General features: G+C 42.5%; 1 protein-coding gene across 3 annotated transcripts in view; it reads right to left on the reverse strand.

Moving 5' to 3' along the window:
• dicer1 (dicer 1, ribonuclease type III) overlaps positions 1-23540 on the reverse strand; it is a 57154-nt gene that overhangs the window by 5469 nt on the left and 28145 nt on the right. For all 3 annotated transcript variants that reach the window (XM_007911355.2, XM_042337864.1, XM_042337865.1), the window contains 13 exons: positions 22665-22819; positions 20436-20568; positions 19875-19950; positions 19642-19781; positions 18267-18446; positions 17570-17783; positions 16506-16659; positions 15628-15810; positions 14997-15102; positions 13913-14088; positions 9490-10267; positions 1480-1635; positions 35-956 (listed from right to left, as the gene is read on the reverse strand). In XM_007911355.2, coding sequence (XP_007909546.1) covers positions 35-956; positions 1480-1635; positions 9490-10267; positions 13913-14088; positions 14997-15102; positions 15628-15810; positions 16506-16659; positions 17570-17783; positions 18267-18446; positions 19642-19781; positions 19875-19950; positions 20436-20568; positions 22665-22819 — 3373 coding nt within the window. The remainder of the gene's footprint in view (positions 1-34; positions 957-1479; positions 1636-9489; positions 10268-13912; positions 14089-14996; positions 15103-15627; positions 15811-16505; positions 16660-17569; positions 17784-18266; positions 18447-19641; positions 19782-19874; positions 19951-20435; positions 20569-22664; positions 22820-23540) is intronic.

Below are 23540 nucleotides of genomic sequence, written 5' to 3' on the forward strand. Positions count from 1 at the left end.
ACAGGACTTCACAGTCTAATTGTCAGGACTTTACCTGTAATTGTGTTGTAGTGGTAGGAGGCATGGGTAAATGCCTGTAAAAGGTAGGCCTTGTTCTTAAACTTATAGTTTATCTTCTTCTCAAAGTTTTCATAGCCAGATATTAGGTGGCTCAATGTCCTCTCGGCATCTGGGTGATCAAACATGCATCTGGGAGGAATCTGCAGGTGGCCATATTCAAGGTCTTTACAAGGAAGCGGTTTCAGACTGGGCAACAAGATATCATCAGCCGTTCCACTCTCAGCCTTTTCCTTCAGACGAAGGACGCTCTGCTCCTTAGTCGCTCCTGCTTTCACCAGGGAACCTATCTTTTCTTCCACCGGGAGGACTTTCAGCCCCAGAGAGCAGAGGAAGAGTTGGGCTGCTCTCTCTCCACAACTGGTTAAGTAACAGCCCAGCAGAGCCTCCACACAGTCGGCGATGCTCTTGTCGGCAATGCACTGCTCAGTGTGCAGGTCGTAAGAGATCGACTGTTTGCCCGCGTCCACCCCGCCATTCTCCTCCGATGGATTCCAGAATCCCACCACAAAATCGTCTTCATCTGTGGCCTTGCTGGGATCCAGGTAGCACATGGCATCCCAGGAGCTGTAGTCAAACTCATCGCCCTCCAACGAGACATGCCCGCTCCCCGATGTGGATTTCTTGGGAGCCTTCCACTCGTAGCTTCCCTCGGTGGGTGGGAAGGCTGGCAGAGAAATCTTCTTCCCGAAGGCACCAGACCCCATGAGCATGTTATCGATGAATTTGATGTGCTCCTGATCGTACTCGGAAAAGTCGTCTTCATACTCGGTTTCTTCCTTGTGTGCTCTCCACATCAAATCTTCACGGAATTCAGGGTCCTCCTCCTCTACCTCGTCGTCATCTTCGTCCTCTTCATCCTCATAGGGCGCCCCATTGGCCAGTTGTTCTGCTCCAATCTGAAAGGAAATGCCAAGGTTAGACATGGTTTAGTTCTTCCCTCCTCTTCCCCCATCACATCAGCTTGCTGCCTCACCGTTCTCTCTACTGGTGGCAAAGGTTATACTAGTTCAAAAACATGGAAAGAGATTATACAGCACAATTTACAGTTCTATGGTGCCTTTCACATCAGGAGGATGCCTCTTTCACACACGTTTATCGCACACAAACACACTCCACTTTACATTGTATCCTGTGAAGCGCTTTTAGACAGTCCGATAATGTAATAAGGTGCTATATCAAATGCAAGGATTATGATATTGTTATAGCCAACCAGAAAGTTAAACTTGTAGCATTTAGTGACAGTGAGAGAAAGTTACCAAGCAACAGATTGTATATTCTGTACTGCACACGTGCAGCTGCTTCAACCAGACTCTTTCCTCCACCCCGGGAGAGATTAAAAAACAAATTGCTCTCATTTTTAACATTGTAAAGAGCTCTGATGGTTTTCAGAAGCAACCATATGAGCTACACCACACCTACCACATCTTTCAGCTCACTCTTGTCGGCAATGCACTTGTCCTGATTCACCACATAGCCAGGAGGGAGCCAATTCACAGGTGGATCAAATATTGACACCACCATTCGACTGGGGAGTCCTTTCTTTTTGCCAAGACGATAAAGATTACAGTTGCTTACCTAAACAGATGAAAGAATTGAACAATTTACAGCCAACAACAAGCGTAATGAAAATAATCTTCCTGAAAATAAAGCGTTTATTAATCATTAAATTATCAAAAGATCATTTTCAGAAGTATAAGATATCATTCATTTTATATGGAGTAGGAAAAGCACAGAACTTGCAATTCCTATAGTGCCATTTACATAAAGACGTCTGAAAGTGTGTAACAATAAGAGCAATGTCTACAAAGTTGAAGGAATTTAGAGGAAGCCAAAGGCATTGTTGAGGAGATGACTGGGAGGAGAGGGAAGAGAGAGAGAGAGAGAAAGAGAAAGAGACTGTGAGGCAAGACAATTTTGGTTGAAAATTCCAGAGGTTAGAGGTGAGGTGGCTGAATAAATTCCATTACAAACTTGACAAAGCCGTGCCTTTGTCATATCTATGACTGATTTCTTCAGCAACAGTGGCAGTGAGGTAGGAACTACGAACGGCCAGTGCAATTCCATTACCAACACTTAACAGATATTGCACCTACAGCTTAAACTGAACAGCAATCGACAGTAAATAATTTCCATAAACCCACTGCAGTCACAACACATAGCATTAATCTTTCAGTGTCAATGTCCTCAACGTGGATGGTCATAACAGTATGTGTGGCCCAAACGTTGACCACAGAACCATGTAGCACAGAAGAAGGCTATTTGGCATTTTGTGTTTGTGCCGGCTCTTTGAAAAGAGCTTCCAAATCAATCCCACTAGTCCGCTCTCCCCCCATAGCCCTGCAAACTTGTCCCCCCCAAAAAATTATCTATTTCTCTCTTAAAAGTTGTTATTGAGTCGGCTTCCACCACTCTTTCAGCCAATGCATTCCGGATCCCAACAACTCGCTCTGTGAAAAAATTTCTCCTCACCTCGCCTCTGTTTCTTTTAACAACTATTTTAAATCGGTGCCCTCAGGTTACCGACCCACCCGCCAGTGGGAATAGTTTCTCCTTGTTCATCATATTTGAACCCCGTCATAATTTTGAAAACTTCTATTACGTCTCCTCTTTTAACCTTCTCTGCTCCAAGGAGAATAATCCGAGCTTCTCGAGCCTCTCCTGATAACTGAAGCCCCTCATTCCTGGTACCATTCTGGTCAATCTCCTTTGCACCCTCTCCAATGCCTTGATATCCTTCCTAAAGTGTGGGGCCCAGAACTAAACACAGTACTCTAGCTGAGGCCTAACCAAACATGAACTAGAACACACTTTAAAGCAGACGAGGTGGGAATTTCCTTGTAACAAAATACGGACACCTTAAAGTGATATCAAGGCTGGAATGTAAATTTCAGATTTAGACGACTGATCAATTTGCCTCCTCCGTCTAAAGATGACTAAAGCTGGGATAGTTACCGGGGCACCTTTTCCATGTGAGACGGTGCAGGCCATAGGAGTATCACAGCCAAACAAAATCCAATCTACACCTTTCCGACACAGTGGCACTTGCCAGGAGGTAGCCACAGTTACAAACCAGGAAAAGGAGCCACGATATTTTTCTCTCCTTATTATGAGGCACGAAAGACAATTGTAGTGGCCTCCAACCCCCCACCCCAGTCAAGTCTACTGAATCTGGGACCTTTCCACACTGTGCGGTGGTTTGGGTTTTTCAAAAAAGAAACCCAAAACTTGTAATGTATCCTCTTCTCGACGGTCTAACCAAATGTACACCAAGGTCAGACTTTCTAAATTTCATCTGTGGTCATGGGAAGGCACTAAGCAGGAGCAATGTATAGCTCAGCATTTGGGGCCTTGAAAGAGAGGAGGAAAGAAAAGAGCAGCGAGACAGAAAACTAAGGAAAAGCGACACTCATTGCTCTTGCAGACATCCCAAGTTTTAAGTAAGAACAGCACTGCACAGCTGAGAAGCAAATCACTGGTTTGTGTGCGTGTGAGAAAGTATGTGTGGAATCCTTGCATTTGATATAGCGCCTTATCACGTCTTCGAGACACCTCAAAGCACTTCACAGAATTTACTATAAAGTGAATTGATTGTATATGTTGTGGGTGAAACATTCAAATTATCCTAAACTTTACATTCAGATTTAAATATTATATTGAGTTTTCCCACAGTGCTAACGATTTTGGGTTACTGATAACCAGCAGCTTTAGTGTCCTGCTCAAACTGAAGGTACAATAATAATAATCCTTGCATTTCACATAGTGACTTATCACGTTTTCGGAATGTCTCAAAAGCGCCTCGCAGAATATACTGCAAAGTGAATTGACTGTCAATTGTGTCCCAAGTGGTGTCGCACAAACAGTCGTGGATTGAGTGACCACATTTTTTTTCATTTGACATTTAATTTAGTTAAAAGATTCAACACTATCTTATGTGATGTGTTTTATAAAACAACTTCATAAAAGACACTTTGCAGTGGTTCATCAGTGAAACAGGAAACAAGCAGAAACATTAAACACAGGCTGTGTGTGCCCAATTCACCCCGTTCTAAACATAAAAACACTTGCCACTGTATCGGGTCTCTGCACAGACATTTGGCTATGCTTTTACTGGAAAACGATCATCCAGTTTAGCTCCAAAACCTGTCATGTCAAACGTTAGCTAGGAACATCACAACAGGGTGTGGAAAGCAGGGCTTAATGAATCATCGTAAAAATAAAAAAAACCTCTGGAGGCTGGCAACAAAATTAGGGTGCCCGGCGAAGCACAGCGTTTCAAGGAGAGTTTCCAGTGAAGTTTTATGCATAGTGATAGAGATTTTAGGGGACTGTAAATTATGCCCACATGTCCCTCATCTTAAGTACTGCTTTCAATTTTCACTTTGTATGTTGTGGCTACGATGGTTGTACAGTGCATCAATTAACTTGCAGCCCACCCTTCACATTGAAACCCAGAGGCAGCTATTTAGGCAGAAACGGGTAATGTTTTCCAGATGCCCTCTTTCTATTTTCTTTAAAACTGATTTATTAAGGAAACAGCTGTAATTACAACAATATAATTTAGAACACATTTCCTGCTAAATCATCCATTTTATTCTTTACACACCACACTCCGAAATAATTAACACGGCAATATTCTCTCCAATCTGAAATTATTCTGTCAGAACATGGCTTCATAACAGCTTTTCCTGGAGAAAGATTGTATTATTCCAGTGTATTATAGTACAATGTATAAATATGCCTCTAACAATCTGTCATTATCATGACACCTAGAAGACTCTCTAGAATTGATGCAAGCAGACTCTATAATCATCCAGTAACTCAAATGAAAAGTACAAGTGTTGAAACGCTTAAAAATCTTGCCACCAATGTATAAATAATAATTATAGTTATGACATTTGATTTTTTGACAGCTGAGAACAGATGGGATTTTTCCAGTGGTCGGCAAATCAGATTTCCTTATATTTTCCTGTCTCACGGTTGAATACGTATCAAAAAGGCCCTTTTCATCTCCACATCGCCTTTTTATCGGGGTCCACCGTTTTAAAGACAGACAGGGTTAATTGTCCCAGGAATGTTTTTTTTAATAAGAGCAAAAAGGCCTTTCGAAAGATATTGATGTCAGACCATGTTGAAACCAGACATCTAATTTCATCCGCCCAGCTATCAGTTTGTGACAATTAAACTCTACCTGTCAGTTCAGACGGCTATTCATTGCTTAAAAGGCCGATAACCTGTTTTAATTTAATATAAGTCTTCAAATTAGTTGGAATTCAATAGTTGTTTGAGAAAGGAGCTCTGAATCGTGAGCCAAGCTTTAGAATCAAAACTTTACAGCACAGAAGACAGCGTTGATTCAGCCCATCGTGTTTGCACAATTTCTCGAGTGAATAAGTAAGCATTTTGCTCTGCTGGAGCTAAGGCAATATCCTCTACATTCGTTCCCATATCTCAGTAGAAATACAAGGATCAAAAGCTGCCATCTATGGTATTCATCAAGAATACATTCACCATACTTAATCACAATTACCCGTGAAGCATTTAGAAATGTTTTGACGTGAGGTACTGAATTAGGCAATCTTTAGGTAAGGATTATAGAAAAAACACTTGGGCCCCATTAAACACAACAGAGCTTTCCTAGATCCATTCAGCTAATCCTGTAACAGCCTTGGACAGGAAGAAGCTGTTCCCCTCCCCCTCCATCATTCCTCCATTACAGAGAGATGACACTTCTTACACCGCAAGTTCGGGTTGAATAAAAAGCATAAGATTTCCTTTTCCTTTCAATTCAAACCAAATCAGCCGGTGAAGAAACTACTTAAAGCTAATACTTAGTGAAATGCTTAGCACACGCATCGAAAAACTGTGTCCAGGCGATCAATCTGTCTCTTATATACAAGTACTTAGATATACATGGGAGTCCCGTAGTGCAGTGGTTAGCGCGCTCGGCTTGCAAACGAGAGAACGCCAGTTCGATTCCCGGACGAGGCGAAACATTAGGCAAGTTTCTTTACTCCACACACCTTTGTTTACCTAGCAGCAAGCAGCAATCCAGTTGTTAGCCGATTGGCAGATCGCTTTCCGGGGGTAATAATCCAAAAAAATAAATACTAAGAAGAATTTGGTCACTTAATCCACGACTGTTTGCGGAACACTGCTGCGCGCAATTGGCTGCCGCATTTTGCCCACAAAATACACAGTAAATTCACATACCTTTGAGAGGTTTTGACAATGCTATATCAAATGCAAGGATTATTATTATAAACATTGCACATTTGATCATACTCAATTTGCTTCAGCAAATGTCTAAAATGACCCTTTTTTTTGCCTATATAAAATCTACACACATTCAAAGCTATCTTAAAGGGGTAATAAAACTGTCTCAGTTTGCATGATAAGGGTGACCTCCTAGCAACGATGGCTGCTTTATTCTTTGAATGAGTCTACCCAGCTCTGATGAGTGTATTATTCCAAATTATGAACAATGTCCCTTTAAATTTTTTTGTGTTCAAATCATCAAGGTAAGGGATATCACTTCTAGGAAATGAGCATGCAACTTGCAGGTCAGTTACAGCATGGGAATAGCAAAGGTCCCTCTTCTCTGCTTTACTAATATACTTCAATCACCAAACTCCGATCAGACACTAAATAGATATGACAATTCGTTTTGAATTATGGGGTTAGAGTCAGAGAAAGAAAGAGAGAGAAAGAGGGAGAGAGAAAGAAAGTTAGAAAGAGGGGAAGTGTGGTACTTGTCAAACTCCCTATGGAACAATTTTTTGGTTCGCACTGTAGCCAATTTGCTTATTGAGTATATCTGGGCAAAGATAATACCCGAGGTTTAGATTTGATCAGGCAGTTCAAGCGTGCTAAGGAGCTGATCCTGAATAGTATGTGCTCTGTTTGGCGTAGATAACTTACTAATAAGAGGGATTTCAAATCAAAATTAATTATTCAGCATTTCAATGGCAGGCACGCAAACAGCAATGCGTTTAAATGTAATCTCCCCTCAACGGTTTAACAGAAGACATTTTACTCCATTATGTCAGACAATGCAATCAAGACTCGAGTACAGGTTTCTCGAATTGGGGGTGGTGGTGGGGAGCAGAATCTGACTTGCGACATCTCCCGTCAGAAACACACAAGAGCAATGCGGTGAAGTATCAGTTCTGCACCCCAGATTCGGTGGACTCCGGAACATCGCCAGACTACGGCACTACCTCACCCCTCACGCTGCTGAAACCCTGGTTCACGCCTTTGTCACCTCAAGACTGGACTATGGGAACTCTCTCCTCGTCGGCCTTCCCGGCCCTCCCTCCACACTGCAGGTCATTCAGAACTCTGCAGCTCGTGTACTGTCCCGCACCGGACACCGCGACCACATCACTCCCACCCTCGCCCTCACCCTCGCCCTCACCATCGCTCGCCTCCACTGGCTCCCCATCCCCCAGAGGATCAAATTCAAGATCCTCATCCTCACCTACAAGGCCATTCACGGCCTCGCTCCCTCCTACCTCTCCGACCTACTATCACCCTACCTACCTGCCCGTACCCTCCGTTCCTCCGGCTCTGGTCTGCTCCACGTCCCCCGCCCCAACCGCCCTACCATCGGTGGTCGGGCCTTCAGCCTCTCAGCCCCGAGGCTCTGGAACTCCATCCCCCAGTGCCTTCGCCGCTTCCTCCCTTTCCTCCTTCAAGGCCGGTCTCAAAACCTTTCTCTTTGACCGAGCCTTCAGCTCCCCTCTCGACTCTCTTCCCCCTCCTCGCTCCCTCCCTTCCCTCCCCTCACCCTGACCATTTCCCCCCTCCTCGGGTCATGACCCAACTGTGCAGCGCCTTGGGACGTCCTCCTGACGTGAAAGGAGCTTTATAAATGGAATCTTGTTGTTGTTGACTTCTTGCGCAAAATACTAATAATAATTTGGCCACTGAACCCACGGCTGTTTGTCGGACACTCCTGTGCGCAATTGGCTGCTGCGTTTTGCCCACAAAATATTCAGTCAATTAATTTTACAGTATATTCCGTGAAGCGCTTTGAGACGTCTCAAAGACGTGATAAGGCGCTGTATCAAATGCAAGGATTATTATTATTATTATTATTATCTTGTCCAATGGTGAACCGAAGCCCGAATGCTGTTTGAGACTGAAATCTGAACTCAACCCTTGTAGGACAGGGACCAAGACTCTGGCCTTTGAGTATGTAGAGCAAGTAAGGGGAGTGCACACAGCATCATTCATGGCTATTCCCCAAGCTCTGAATTCACATCTATTCTACTTTAGTAAATAGTCAGGCAAATATGTCTGGGAAAGGAATGTTCAAAAGCACAGTTTCACTATGGTTTCATCCTAAAGTTTCCAACATATTGAAGAGTCCCCACTTTGCTATTTGTAACACTTTGCATCATTTTAATCCTATATATACTTTGCCAACCATCATCACCACTCATCATTTTCCAGCTAGACCATAGTAGTACTGTTTTAATTGTAACATGTGTTGAGAAGACATTACAAAACCATTTTTTTTATATAAAAAGGCGATCCTGTCATGCTACAAATAATGATTTCTTAGTGAAGAGGTTTTGTTTTTGGTGTTAAGCCTGATGGGGAGAAAAGATGCTCTCTCGAATGAACGTTAATTTGAAATGCAGTGATATTGGATTTCACTTTACCTTAAAGGGGAACAGTATACCCTGTATATACAATACTGTGTGCTGTGCTCCCCTCACATCACAATCAAACTACTTTTGGCGTACAGCACAACTACCCGATACTTTCGTTTCGGCTGCCAATCTCAATGACTGTTAGCTTAACAAATGCCAAAGTGGCACAGTGCCAGAAACAGGCAGTAACTCCAGCGTTCAACCAAATCCCTAACCCTAACCCCCCACCACTCCCCGCCATGGCCAATTCTCAACAGCAGCCAGAGATATTTAGAAAGGTGTTGGAGAAAGAGAGAGGAGAGATAAGAGAGAGAAGAGAAAGAGAGGATCGAGCGAGAGGGAGTGAAGAGAAAGAGAGCGAAGCGGAGAGAGAGAATTAGGAGAGAAAAGGGAGAGAGAGAGAAAAGGGAAAAAGAGACAAACCCACAACCTCTCACACACACAGAAAATCTAATTTCATTAGCAGTAGAACAAGGTCAGCAGGTTATGTTGTTTGCTTGCTCACACTAGAAGGTGGATGTGCAGCCTGAGAACAAAACAAAGCCATTCCCAAAAGCAAGGAGACTCATTTCAATATTATATATCCTTGAAAGCATACACATGGCAACAGTTGGTCAGGAAAATTATGAAAGTCTGCTTTCAATATTTTTGGAATGAGAAAAAGCAGTATCGAAAATGAAGGCCGCAAAATATAAAAGTTGGAATAAATCCTAACGAAAGTAGTTTATTGTATCTTTTCAAACACTCACCAAACTGCCGGTTTAAGACTCACCTTCTTGCTCCTCATGTAGGACAGCCGACCTTCATGGGCATCAGGGTATGTACAAAAGAGATATGTTGTTATAGCATGCTTCAAGAACGAATCACCAAGCATCTCAAGACGCTCCAGGTTGAAGCCGTCACTGGCATTTGACAAGGTCAAAGCTTGCAGAATCAGACCAGGGTTAGGGCCGAGGGTTTCAGTTGTATACACACCAGAAGGGCAATCACCCGGATCCAAGATCCACTGTGGAATTGCCAGAGGCTGTGAGGAATTGGAGGAAATTGCCTCTTTTGAGCAACCATCTGAGGTAGATTTGTTAGTAATTCTATCAAGGTTATTACTTTGTAGATTACATTCAACTCGGGGCTTGAGCTGGTTCTCACTGTTGTGTGTATTTTGCGCTGGAACTGAGGTAGTTGGCTGTACAAGTACATCGTGCCTGTAGGAGTTCCTTTGATTCCGCTGACAAACACAATCTTCGTTTATGAACTGGGTTTGGGTCTCGGAACAGACGCCATTGATCACTGTGGTCCTGGTGACTTTGTCAGCATCGCAGAGCTTTTTGGGTGACGGGTTCTTGAGCGATGGTTTGCTGTTCACAGATGTCTGGCAAATATTTTCTAAGGAGGAGTTCTCGTTTATAGCACCTTGATGTGCAGCATCTTCAGGGGCTACTGTTGTGCTGTGCTTATTGTAACTCTCATTCTCTTCTGTACAGGGGCCAGTTGTCATGATATAAGCTTTGCTGTCGATAGACTTTTTCCACCCAAAGTCTAGATTGGGATACCTAACAACAGAAAGATCACAGGGTTACCAACAACAACAATAATAATCCTTGCATTTGATATAGTGCCTTATCACATCTTATACAGTCAATTCACTTTACAGTATATTCTGTGAAGCACTTTGGGACGTCTAGAAGACGTGAAAAGCGCTATATCAAATGCAAGGATTATTATAAGGCGTTTCAAAGTGCATCACAGAATATATTGTAAAGTGAATTGACTGTATATTTTGTGGGCAAAACGTAGCAGCTAATTGCACACAGAAGTCCCACAAACAGTCATGGATCGAGTGACCAAATTATTATTTCAAGCACAAAAACATCACTATCTGTCAAAATAAAACCATCTAGAAACCTACATATAAAAATCCATTGCTTTAAACTTGCATCAGTATTATTATATCAATAAATACATGCAGTAAAAACTGCTTCTGGACATCATAAACCCAAGAGTTACACGGCCTATAATCTACAAAAATCATGGTCTTGAAAATAACTTCATGGGAATTAGAACTTTATAGTGGACATAAGGAGTTGATGAGGTTACAAGGTTCTGGCTTATAAAATCATCAGAATGTAATACACAAAAGTTAGTAGTAGACGGTCAATTCATGCCAGATACTTCTCATTATATTCTGTACATACAGGTAGCAAAGTGGGTTAAACTGTGCAGCCTACCATAGCTGAACAGCTGATGTTTATAAACAGGACAAGTGACACAGTAGTTTGGGATTGTTGGGATATTTCCAATAGGTAGAGCAATTTGTAAAGTCTGGCAGGAAGGACTGAGAGAATAGTTTGGCTCTCCCCAACTAATTACTTTGACATTATAAATAATAATAATAGGATAGTGCCTTAGACACAGTCGAGACGCCTAAATTGCCTTATAGGACTTACTGCAAAATGTAGGGAATATGCATTTGTAGGCAAACACGGCCAATTTGTGCACAGCAACATTACATAAGCAGCCTTGAAATGAATGACCATTTTTTGTCTGGAGGATTGTTAGTGGATTGGATTGTTGGACACCGAGAGGGAGAGAAAAAAACTCCCTTCAATTCATAGTTGTACAGTTACAGAATCATATCCTTCCAAAATACACCAAGGACAGATAAATTGCTACCATTGCCACGGGATTGCAATAGCAACACAACATATTGTCAAATTATGCTTAATTCAAGAAAGAAACAGAGCCACACCCTACCCTATCTTCACAAAGGGTTAGTTTACAGCTCTCCAGCAGACCGCGATTTCAGTGTGAGGCACACACAACCTTTGCCCAGCTAAACCACAACCAATCGAGCATCTTCCAAACTGAAGTCTACAGTTGTGTCTTTGGTGGTACAACAAAAACAATACAGACTAAAAGGGATGGGGATACTGGACCACAAGGAGAGATTAGATAAACTGGGCATGTTCACACTGAAGAGAAGGTTGATGGGCAATATTAGCCTTTAAGATTCTGAAGGGACTAGACAATATAGACCATGATAAGATGTTTTATCTTGTACTGAAACAGTAAAATCAGAGGACACGGCCTGTGATTGAAGTGGGGTCAATTCAGAACAAATCTGCGGAGACTACTTCAGTGAAAAGGAGCAGGCTCCCTAGGGAGACAGCAGAAGCAGAAAGTATTTGTTTCAAGTAGATTTTTGCTAGAAAATAATAATCGAGAAACAATATAGTTTCAGACATGACATGCCAAGCGACTGCCAGGTTGGTGGAAGGAAAACTAGATTGACCATGGTCTTCTTTCACCTAGCAAATCCTTATGTTCTTATGAATTATATTGGTTTCACTTGGGCTTTCCCATTTATTAGAGGCTTATGCAGTGAGTTCACAAAAGCTACCCAAGACAATGGACATTTGGGGGGAGGGAAAGGGAAAAGAAGAGTTGTTCTGGTCTAATCTGCTTAACTTATTCACATTGGAAAAAAGTTTGAGAGGCAACATGATTGCTGTCTTTAAAGATTCTAAAAGGGCGAGCCAATGTAGATCACAACAGGCTACTTCAACTAGTCCAGAATAGTAAAACCATGGCCTGTGATTGAAGGGGGTAAATTTAGAACAGATCTACGGAAACACTATTTCAGTGAGCGAATAGTGAACCTGTGGAACAGCCTCCCGAAGGAGACGGTTGAAGCAGGAAGTGTTGATTCCTTCAAACACAGATTAGATAGTTTTCTTTTAGGAAATAGCATTATGGGATATAGCACACAGATAGTTTGGGACATATGTGCATGCAACAGCCAGGAAGGTGGAAGGCAAACTGGATGGACCTTGGTCTTTTTTTTGTTGAGCATTTCTTATGTTCTTATGGTCTAATCTGTTTAACATGCACCTCCAAATGGAATGAGATCAAGGCATATGGGATGACAATCCAGCTCATGATCCAACGCTGTGCTGCCCCTCAGTGGTCATTTCCCAACACGGTACACATCACACTTCAGTTTTCTTTAAGGTTTTCCTGTGTCACTCCTGCTTCCCATCACTCAATGAAGAACACCTCTCACAATTTCAGTTCTGTCAAATCATCAACACTTTTAAACAAATTCACCCCTTTCAATCCTTCCAGCCCCGGAGGGCTCCAGTCCTGATGCTCAAGTTTAAGTGAAGAGACTTTTATTGGACTGGCATTGTTAATACAAGATTGTGGTTCCGATGACTGAACGACATCAAAACCAAGGGGTAATATTACAGCCTCTAGGCAAACTATAAATGTACCACAAACAGACCCTCCCTGGAGTCTGCTACAAGTTAGCCACAAGTATTGCAGATAAGGTCGCAGAGGTGAACAGCCTTCTTTATAGGCGTTAGTTACAGCACGGAGAGAAACTCACCCGAAAGCAAGAAACAAAAGAAATAATCTCATACTTTAAAAATACACAGCTGATGAATTGTGCAAACAGACACTAACAAGCAAATTCAAGACTGTAATCCAATCTAAGGGTTCAGGTGACGCTATAAACTACTCCAGATTTGCTTTCGTGGGTTAGGACATCTGAACCCCCTCTATTAGATTAGAACCCTGTAAAGTCACTCCCAAGGGGACTGTTATATTGTATATACAGTAATCACCGTTAAAAACGTCTCTTTGTTGTATTTACTCTGGACCACAACCAGAATTCCTGACGTGGATTTCATCCACTCTCCATCTGCAACACCGCTTGCTGTAAGATGGCCAACACGATCCGATTCCTTGATACCACTAAGTGAATGATCAGGAATCCCCTGTGATTCAGTGTGGAGTTGGGACACACCAGGTGACGCCACAGGTCCATTACAGGAAACCAGGCAAGAGTGGCTGGTGCACAGCACTCTGAACTGGCCTTGAGCCATTTAACACAGCAATGTTCAAGTCCCAACAGTATACAATACCCAGCCTGTACTGAAGTCTTCGGGGCTCATATTGGCTCTCAACACTCACCACCATCAAGCAGCTCACCATTGGCATGGCCTAGTGCATTAAGCGGTAGATCTTGGTTACAATATCAAACCCAGAAATTCTCACAATTAAATGCGCAGAATTGTAATAACCTCCCCTTGAGTAATTTGCTCTTATTTGCCGGTGAGCATTTATTTATGTATTTGTTTGTATTTACCAGTGTAATAGCAATAAGCAGGACAATGATAAGTGAAGCGACAGACCTGAAGTTTGAAGGGAGAGCTTCGATTCCCACACCGGCTTCCTTGGCTGTTTGGGCTCGTAGCTCCTCGGCTGTTAATAGACAGTGTAGACGATAGAGAATACTGGGAAGGCACACTGCCTTGCGCCACAGGGAAGCTGGGATCGGATGAATAGCACAGAGTTCTGGGACCAGAATCTTTAAATAAAGAAGGAAAGTTAGTTAACTGAACCTTTAAATCACTAGAAATACAGAACAGCAGATCCCATACATATAATAATCCTTGCATTTCATACAGGGACTTAGCACATCTTCGAGACGTCTCAAAGCGCTTTTCAGGATATACTGTGAAGTGAACTGAGTGCATATTTTGTGGGCGAAATGCAGCAGCCAATTGTGCACAGCAGCGTCCCACAAACAGAATTGGATTGAGTGACCAATTTTTCTTTTTTTTTTAAAAAAAGGAATTATTATCCCCAGAAAAGTGATTTGCTAATCAACTAACAACTGGCCGCCACTGTCAAGCGCTCCAGGACGCTACCCTGTGTGAAGGCACTATAGATATGCAAGTTGTTCTTGTTGTAGTACCAACCATTCACAACACTCACTCTTTGGAAAAACGTTTTTCATGAATTCAGGATTCATTTTATACAGTCCCTTATGACACATATGAATCCAACAACAACCACAAATGACATTTACACAGAGCCTTTCAGGTCGGGAGGATGTCCCAAGTCGCTGGACTGTCAGAGATTTGGACCCGAGCTGGGGGTTGGGATCAGGAGGGTTGGAGGGAAGGGAGGGTAGGAGTAGGAGGGTGACCGAAGGTGCGGTCGAAAAGGAGGGTCTTGAGAGCCCAGTATCAGATCCCAGCAACTGAGAACGTGACCTAAAAAGTGGTTGAGCTTTTTCCAGTCAGTGTCCTTCCCATTACTGAACACTAATTACTGCCACCTAGCAATTTAAAGTCAATGCCAGTGGCAACGAATCTTGAGAAAAGTTACAATACTCTAAATGATTTACAAAATGTAGGCTTACCCAATCAGTTTATATAACCTGCATCAGGGCAACATGCTAACCGAGAAGCTGCTGAACTTCTTTCTTACCTGTTTGTTTTGCAAACTCTCCCATTTAGCCTTGCGCTTCTCCGCACTACTTAGAGGCAGTGCCTTTCCCTTTTGATTCAAGTGTCGTGGTGTTAGAAGATTCAGTCTGACGGCAAAAGCAGATGTTTTTATTACATAGCAATTCAACAGGAGAAAGTAATTCAGTGCTAACTTGAGCCAAATGACATTCCAAATGTAAGGCAATGCAACCTTGCAGGTTTACTGCTACCACGATAGATTTTGTGGTCTTTCCACTAAAGATTTTGAAGGGGAGCCGAGGAGAACGGTATAAAATTATTTCCGGTCTACATGACTCGACATGTGATACTTACACACAGAATATTATTCGTAGGACATTGTACTCTCAGAAATATTCAAAGAACTCAGAGCTATTTCAGTCCACAATAACTGAAAACTATTAGCAAATTCCTTGCCACTTGAAACCATCGGAGCAGGTTCATTCTTGGTTAGAGACATTAAAATAATGTAATGAGCAGTTCGCCATCAAGGCCCAGACTCAGATATCATACAGTGCAATACTATCTTAGCATCTGTGGATGGCGGTAGAGGATTTGCTGATCACCTTGCATTAGCTATTTAGACGCAGCAGGCCGCTGCAACACAGCCTTACCTCGAAGATGTGTGGTCCACATCCAGCAAAGGCTGGTTCAAGTTGGTCAGATCAAGGTTGTACTTGGTTTTGTAATACTCTGCAAATGTTTCATATTCAGGGGAGGGGAATTTACTGAGAGGCGTGAGATCGGTGTACACATCTGCCACGTAGAAACGATGAGGCTGGTCAAAGTTTCGATATCTGGGTGAAATAAATCACAAATTGTAAGTTAAACATGTCATTGAGCCACTGATCTGAAATATCAGTGGGTGCAATAAGATGTAATTTGCAACCGATTGCAGGAGTGAGAGATTTTAGATTTGTTGTTAACCAGTGTAATAGTGAACATTCGCGCCCACCCAGCATTGTCAAGCACTTTGAGATATTCTCCCGATGTGTAAGTCGTTACATAAATGTCAAGTATATAACTGTATTGTATTCATAGCTATAGTCCTCACATGAAATGTAAAACCCTTTACTGATCAGTTTGCTATTCATTTCATTTTGGAGATACAAACCAAAGCGAAACAAAAATAGACAGTCAATTCACTTTACAATTTTCTCTGTGAAGCGCATTGGGGCATCTCTACAATGTGATAAGGCACTATACCAAATTCAAGCATCATTATTATTATTATAATAAAAAGCATAGATTTGTCTGGAAGTGGTTCCAAAAGACAATTTTCCCCCAACTTATTTAAGGCCAAAAAGTCTAAAGACTGAGCCAATCGCATCTTAAATTCACCCAGGCAATTTGTTTGTGATAACACAGGAGCCTCGTCATTCAATCGGTTACTCTGCCGATACCCTTCAATCACTCTACCGTAGTGCAGAGGCCTAAACATGTGTGTTTGCTGGACCCAAAGCGGCCAGCATAAATAATAAACAGCACATACCTTGGAATGATCACTGCATCCTGGTAATCTTCCAAATTAAATGTGAAAGGCTTTTCCTTTGTGTACTGTGTATTGGGAATGCCTGTGCGTGCCTCCGATCTTTCTATATCTTCCATAAAGGTGAAGTCGATGTCCAAGTGGTTTGAACCATGAACTAAGGACACAAATATTTCAGCAGATAGATTTTCAGTAATTCAGTGATACCCAAACTTTTGTTGACAAAAGTGCACTAACTGATACATTATAATGATAATAATAATCTTGGCTATTGATTTCACGTCCTATCAAGTATTTGAGACATCCTAAATCGCTTCACAGAAAATACTGTAAAGTGAATTGACTGTATACTTTGTGGGCGAAACGCAGTAACCAATTGCACACAGCAGTGTCCCACAAACAGTCATGTATTGAGTGACCAAATTATTATCAATTTTTAAAATTTATTTTTGCTTTGATTATTACCCCAGGAAAAGCAATCCGCCAATTGACTAATAACAGAGTTCCTACGTACTGCTAGGTAAACAGAGGTGAGTGGAGTAACAAAACTTGCCCAATGTTTCGCCTTGCCGGGAATCAAATCCAGTTCTTCTCACTGCGAGGCAAGTGCTTTAACCACTAAGCTACAGGACTCCACATTATATCAGAACTCATGACATAAAAACATTGTCCAATTCTAAATATACATGTCGCAAATGAAGCATATAGTAGTTGGCCATTTGACCATAGTGTTTCTCACTGCTCAACAGTGCCCATCAAGTCAGGGTAGAAAGTAATGACTCCAGTGTTTGGCTGGAAATGACACTGAGGAACCGTGACCCGATTCAAAATGCTATGAAGGAAGAAATTGCCAAACTATACTCTTCCTGGCTGTGTTCACCAACACTGGCATTGCCCGAGGTTTGAATGAAATCATAAATCACATGGCGGGGGAGGAAGACCGAGAGAAGAGGGGACCACACATCAACCCTTAAAACGACTTAATTAAACACAGCAGTTAGTTATAAAATGTATACATTTAGCAAACTGCCACTTCGGGGGCACTGTAAATGGTGCCATGCGTTTACCTATATCGAGAGGTAGAACACAGTAGGCTGCATCAGCTTCTGTAGGCTTGAATTCTAGTGCAGGTTTCTCCAGGCGAAGAATGTGAGAGAAGATATACTGGTGTAGCCTAGTGATCAGCTCCAGCTGCTTCGCACCCAATGTGAAATTCAATTTGCGCAATTCAATAGATATGGTAACCTCCCCAGAACGGGTGTACACTGGAAAGTGAGGAATCTAGTAACACAAACACGTTTATTTGGTAAAACCTACTGCAACACAGAGTACGCCATTTCAATCAATTTGCTTTTATACATCGCAGAGTGATTTTTCATCTTATTATAATTACCCAGTACTGAAAGCATTACTAACTTACAACATTTTGTTTGGAGAAAATATTGATACTTTGAACATTTTAATCTTACAAAAACAAAAAAAATTACATTTGTACAGCGTCTTTCACGCTGGGAGGACATCCTAAGGCACTGGACAATCAGTATTTCGGACCAGAGCTGGGGTTCAGGATCGGGTCGGGTGGAGGGCGGGGGGGGGAAAGAGACCGAAGGCACGATCGAAGAGAAGGGTCTTGAGATGTGCCTTGAAGGAGGCAAACGAGACGAAGGGGCTGCAGGATGGAGTTCCAAAGGGTGGGGGCGGAGTGGCCTGAACGCCTTCAAAAAACACAAGACGACGATAGAAGAAGGAAGATTGGCTACTTACCCGAGGTATCGGTTTGGCAGTCAGTATTCCAAAACATCGCGTTGTATCTTCGGGGGGATATAGCTTTCTCCTTCTGAAATTGAGTTCGTCTGGAAGAGGAGTGGTTAACACCATGCCAATCACGTACAGGTAACAAGGCTGGTTAGGTTTGGGGTAACTGTTCCTCAGACATTCAGGAATCTGGTCAAAGGAAAAAAAAAACTTGAGTCACCATCAATTTAGTTCCTCAACATATCTGAAAAACTATAGTAAAGAATACTTGCATTCGAGAAGGGGTCGAGGTTTTTTGTTAGGTCAGGATGCCAAGGGATATGGGGCAAAGGTGGATAAATGAGAGTTGATGTACAGGTCAGCCATGATCTTATAGAATGGTGGTACAGGCTCGAGGGGCTGAATAGCTTATTCTGGTTCCTATGTCTTATCAAATGGAAAAATTTCACACAATGAATTGCTCTGAAGTGCTACTGCTTGTGCAGCAAATGTAATACCCGATCTGCACCAGTGTTTGCTAACAGTGATAAGCTGAATGACTTCTAGCCTCTGATGAAGCCTTTGAAATATTGTATAAATAAAGCTAAGATAGGAAATAGAACATTCTTGGCACCACTTTATAATCGACAGCTGTTGGGAAATGTTTCTCTCCAAAATATCCTATACTAGGCTGTATTCCTGTGGTTCCACAGCACAATGGAGTCCAGGATCACAATTTCACTCATAACACCACTAAGGACTGAGGCCCTACCTGACTGTAGCTGGGGGTAAAAGAATATTAAAAACAGAGTGAGGAGACTCTCACGTCACTAAGCCAGTTTAAGAGCAACGGCACTGGAGCAGGACAACAATCTGCATTTATGGAGCAAAAGCAGCCTTCATGTAGGAGAACAGCTGAGACTGCATCAGTTGGGAAAAGGGGGAAAGGGTAGGTGCTGTTGAAGAGGTAGGTTTTGAGACAGGCCTGAAACAGAATGGATGGGTAAGATGGAAGCTAGAGGAAGGCAGTTGCATGGATTAGGGGTGCAGTATTGGGCTATACACCTGTTCTGTTACTCACGGGCAGTTTAAAAAAAACAAAGGAGAAAAACAATGACACTCACATATCTGAACCAAGCACAAATCCCCGTGGGAAACAAAACATTTTCCTATATGGCAGTGGATGCCATTCTATGTTCACATCTCAATGTGAAGCAGGAATTAGATCAGTCACCATGAACAGGATTTCAGATAACATCTCAAGGGTCGTGTGAGCAGCAGCTTTGCGAGACAACCCGCACTCCACTTATTTGGCTGTGGAATAGATTACTGCTCCACAGAAACGCAAATGCTTAATGCGCACAAGGATGTCTATCTAAAGCGAGTTGGACGTTGCTACACTAACCGCTTTAGGATAGCACTGTCTGCGTTTTGTAGAGCCTGGTCTCCCAGGAATACTGGTTTCTTCTTCATCGTGCAAATCAAGCTCCTCTTCATATTTCACGGTTTCTTTCCCCACTGGCATCAAATGATCATCCAGCTCACCTGCTCAGACAAAACAAGGCATCGTTCACTTACGTTTTCATATCTGTCAAGAACAAAGACCAAGGAAGGAAGGGAAACTGATTGCTCACTCACCTATTTTGTGCAGTCTTTCACAACAGAGAAGGGCTGCTGCTTTCTCAGCTAATCTTGTACAGGGCATCGGAGGACCCTATTAAAGAGAGTGAAAGACACAAAAACATTATACAGTCCAGGTTCACGATAGTGATGCTGTCAGTGCTCGAGGTGTGGAGGGCCAAGAAGGAGGGCCTCGGTCTTGTCAACATTCAACTGGAGAAGATTAGCTCTCATCCAGGGCTTGATGTCTAACAGACACCCCGTCAGTACAGCAGTGGTCCTGCAGTCAAGGGTGAAAGCAGAGAGGTGGATTTGGGTTGGGTCCACCCCGGAGTCACTGGGTTCCTCCGCCTTGCCCACGCCTGTGCCTCCTTCAAGGCCCATCTCAAGACATTCCCCTTGAACCGTGCTTTCAGTCACCCACCCACCCTCAAGTTAGTGGCTGTGTATTTTTGTAGGCAAACAGCAATGAACAATTTGAAATAACGGGCAACATATTCAGTTGAACATATAAGGTGAATATACTGAACTCATCTTTCGAAAGAAGACTGCTAATAATACCAACAAGCGTTTACTTACAGTTACTGGGATGCGAAGGGGTGAATTGATGGGAAGGTAGAGAGTTGATTGAAAAGTACCGCTTGACAGTTCTTGAGTCTTGCATTTCGGAGCCAAGTGTGTGAATGGATCACTTGGCAACCGTGCACAGTATCTGTAGGAACATGGAGAGTTAGGTACTCACTCCACACTCCCAAGTACAAAATACATGGCAATCCCAGTACAGTACACAATTGGGGGAGCTGCTTATTCAAAGGACAAATCCGACCAAATCACAAACAGATATTCATATGCAATACATCAACGATGCGTATCCAATTTATACCATACGCATTAAAGTGAAATAAATGTAAATGTGTAATTAAAGAGGCAGAAACTCATGACAATGTAGAAGTCGCGACATCTCAAAGCAACAAATATTAAATTGGCAGCAGAATGGGCCCAAAGGTGATTAGTTGTTTGTTAATAGGCTTCAGTTCTAGTCAATCTGTAGATCTAAACTAAATTGTACTCCAATGGCAGGGTGTGTGTGCGTGTATATGAGAGTGTGTGTCGGTGGTGGGGGGGGGGGAAGAGAGAGCTTTAAAGAAGATTTAAACTAGGGAGGAAAGAAAATACAGGCTGCAATAAAAATGACGAAGAAAACAAACTTGGCTTCAATAAGAGAAATGAAAGATTGAAAACAGAAAGCACAAAGAGGAATGTTCAATACACCACTGTCAATATGGCACAAATTTCTCTCTCGGCTTAAAAGATCGGGTGCTCTGAAAACTCAAGGCAGGAGTTCCGAGGGCATCTTAAACCACAAGAACAAAGCTGGTTAATCAATAAAACCCCAAATCAGGATAGATCACCCCTTTACAGCACACACTAAGCTATACAATAGCACTCACAATGCTAATGAGAAACATAACAGCAGAGTGGACACAATGCCATCAGCAGTCACTTGTGCCCAACAATGAAGCTTTTCTGCTATGGAATGTTAGAAACCTATTACAAGTTCTGAAGGGACACACTGAAATGTTAACCCATCTTTCTCTGTCTGATGCTCATCTAACTGCTATGCATTTTATTTTTGATCATTTTATGTACTGAGTAAAGCAATCCGTCTAAAGTTTGTGTTTTTATACATCAATGGGAAAATAAGAAATAGAACTCCCCCCCCAATGTGAAGTTTGTTGTCTTTTGCGAACAACAAATTGCACTTATCCAGCGCCCCTCACGCAGAATAGCGTCCCAGAGCGCTTGACAGCGGCGGAGCACAACGTGAACATAGACATGTTGTGTTAAAGTGTTCTGAGAAATATTCCTTTAAGGCCACTAAACCCACATCATGAGGTCTCCCAATGCATTCACTGAGGAAATCATTTAATTGGCTTGCAATTATGATGCAACATGTACAAACCCAGGCCAATTGCAGTGCAGTTGTGAAATATCAGATTTTCAAGCTTGCATTCCATATTTTTGTCCACCAGAGGGATTAAGCTACACACACGATTGAAGGCACTGCATCACAGGGTTCAAATATATTGTTGCATTCTTGCTCTTATAGTTTTGAACGCATGAACCATTCACCTGTGTAATTGCTTCAACAACAACAGAATTACATTTGCATAGCATCTTGCAGAGAATTTCAGAGAGTTGCCACTTATCTTCACATATGGAACTCCCAGGAAAAAAATCCCTGGAAACTTGTAAGCATCACAAATAAGCCTCAAGTTATAAGCCTTTGAATATAACTAGTCACAAAATAATAATAATGTTTGCATTTGATACAGCAAATGATCACGTCTTCGAGATATCTCAAAGCGCTTCACAGAATATATTGTAAAGTGAATTGACTGTATATTTTGTGGACAAAACCAACAGCCAATTGTGCACAGCTGTGTCCCAAAACCAGTCATGGACTGGGTGACCAATTTTTTTTTAAAAAAAAGGGATTATTACTCCTGCAAAACGATCTGCCAATCGACTAACAACCTGGCTCCTACTTACTGCTAAGTAAACAGAGTGTAGGGTAAGAAAACTTGCCAAACATTTCACCCTGGCTGGGAATCGAACCCAGGTCCTCTCGCTTGCAAGGCGAGTTCTCTAAGCACTAAGCTCAGGACTCCACAAAATCCTGTAGTTTAGTGGTTAAGAGTACTTTATAATCCTCTAAATACCACAAGCCACAAAATGAAACCATGCAAACCCTTCAGAACATGGATAATGTTTGAATGGGTTGGAATTGGTGTCCACTCCGGTTACCTATTAACATGTCCAATGGCAGTGTTGATCGTTACTCGGGGGCTTCCGTCTTCTGGCCGCAATACATATGGTGGAAGCACATCATCGTCAGCAGCAACAGGCTCTACCTCCACGTCAGCAGAATCCACAGACTTTGAACACTTATTTCGGAGAATCTTAGGGAGAGACCGACACAAATACATAAATCTTCCTGAAAACCCAATCACCCGATGAGCACATAAAGGTACAACCTACGAGACACCAGATTTCCCGAAACCGTCTCTCTATCCTCTGCCTTGCCCCTTCCTTCCCCATCTTCAGGTCACGCCTGAAAACCTTCCTCTTCGACTTGCCTACGCTCACCTCCCACCAGCCTAGTGTCGTGCTCCGCCACAGTCAAGCATTCTGGGAAGCTACCCTGCATGAGAGGCGCTGTGTAAATCCAAGTTTCTTTTGTTGGGATGAACTATGACTAATAAAAATTCTAGTTCAGGCACAGTCCTAGAAAGCATACAACTATAGTACCAAACTGCTCTGAAACCATGAAGTACTCATCTCAGAAAAACAAGCAAAACAAATCTGAGATATGGAACTGTCAATGGTGAAGCAGTGGGCGAGGAGGAAGCTCATCGTTGTCCATAAGGCATATTATGGAGTCCTGTAGCTCAGTGGTTAGAACCCTCACCTCACAAGCGAAGTGACCCAGGTTCGATTCCTGGCAGGCCAAAATGTTGGGCAAGTTTCCTTACTCCACATGCCTGTGTTTATCTAGTAGGAACCCAATTGTTAGTCGATTAGCGGGTCGCTTTTCCGGGGGTAATAATCCTTCAAAAAAAATGATCACTGAATCCACGACTGTTTGTGGAACGCTGCTGTGTGCAATTGGCTGCTGTGTTT

This window comes from Callorhinchus milii, unplaced genomic scaffold, assembly GCF_018977255.1.
Source record: "Callorhinchus milii isolate IMCB2004 unplaced genomic scaffold, IMCB_Cmil_1.0 Scaffold9, whole genome shotgun sequence".
NCBI classification, from domain to species: Eukaryota; Metazoa; Chordata; class Chondrichthyes; order Chimaeriformes; family Callorhinchidae; genus Callorhinchus; species Callorhinchus milii.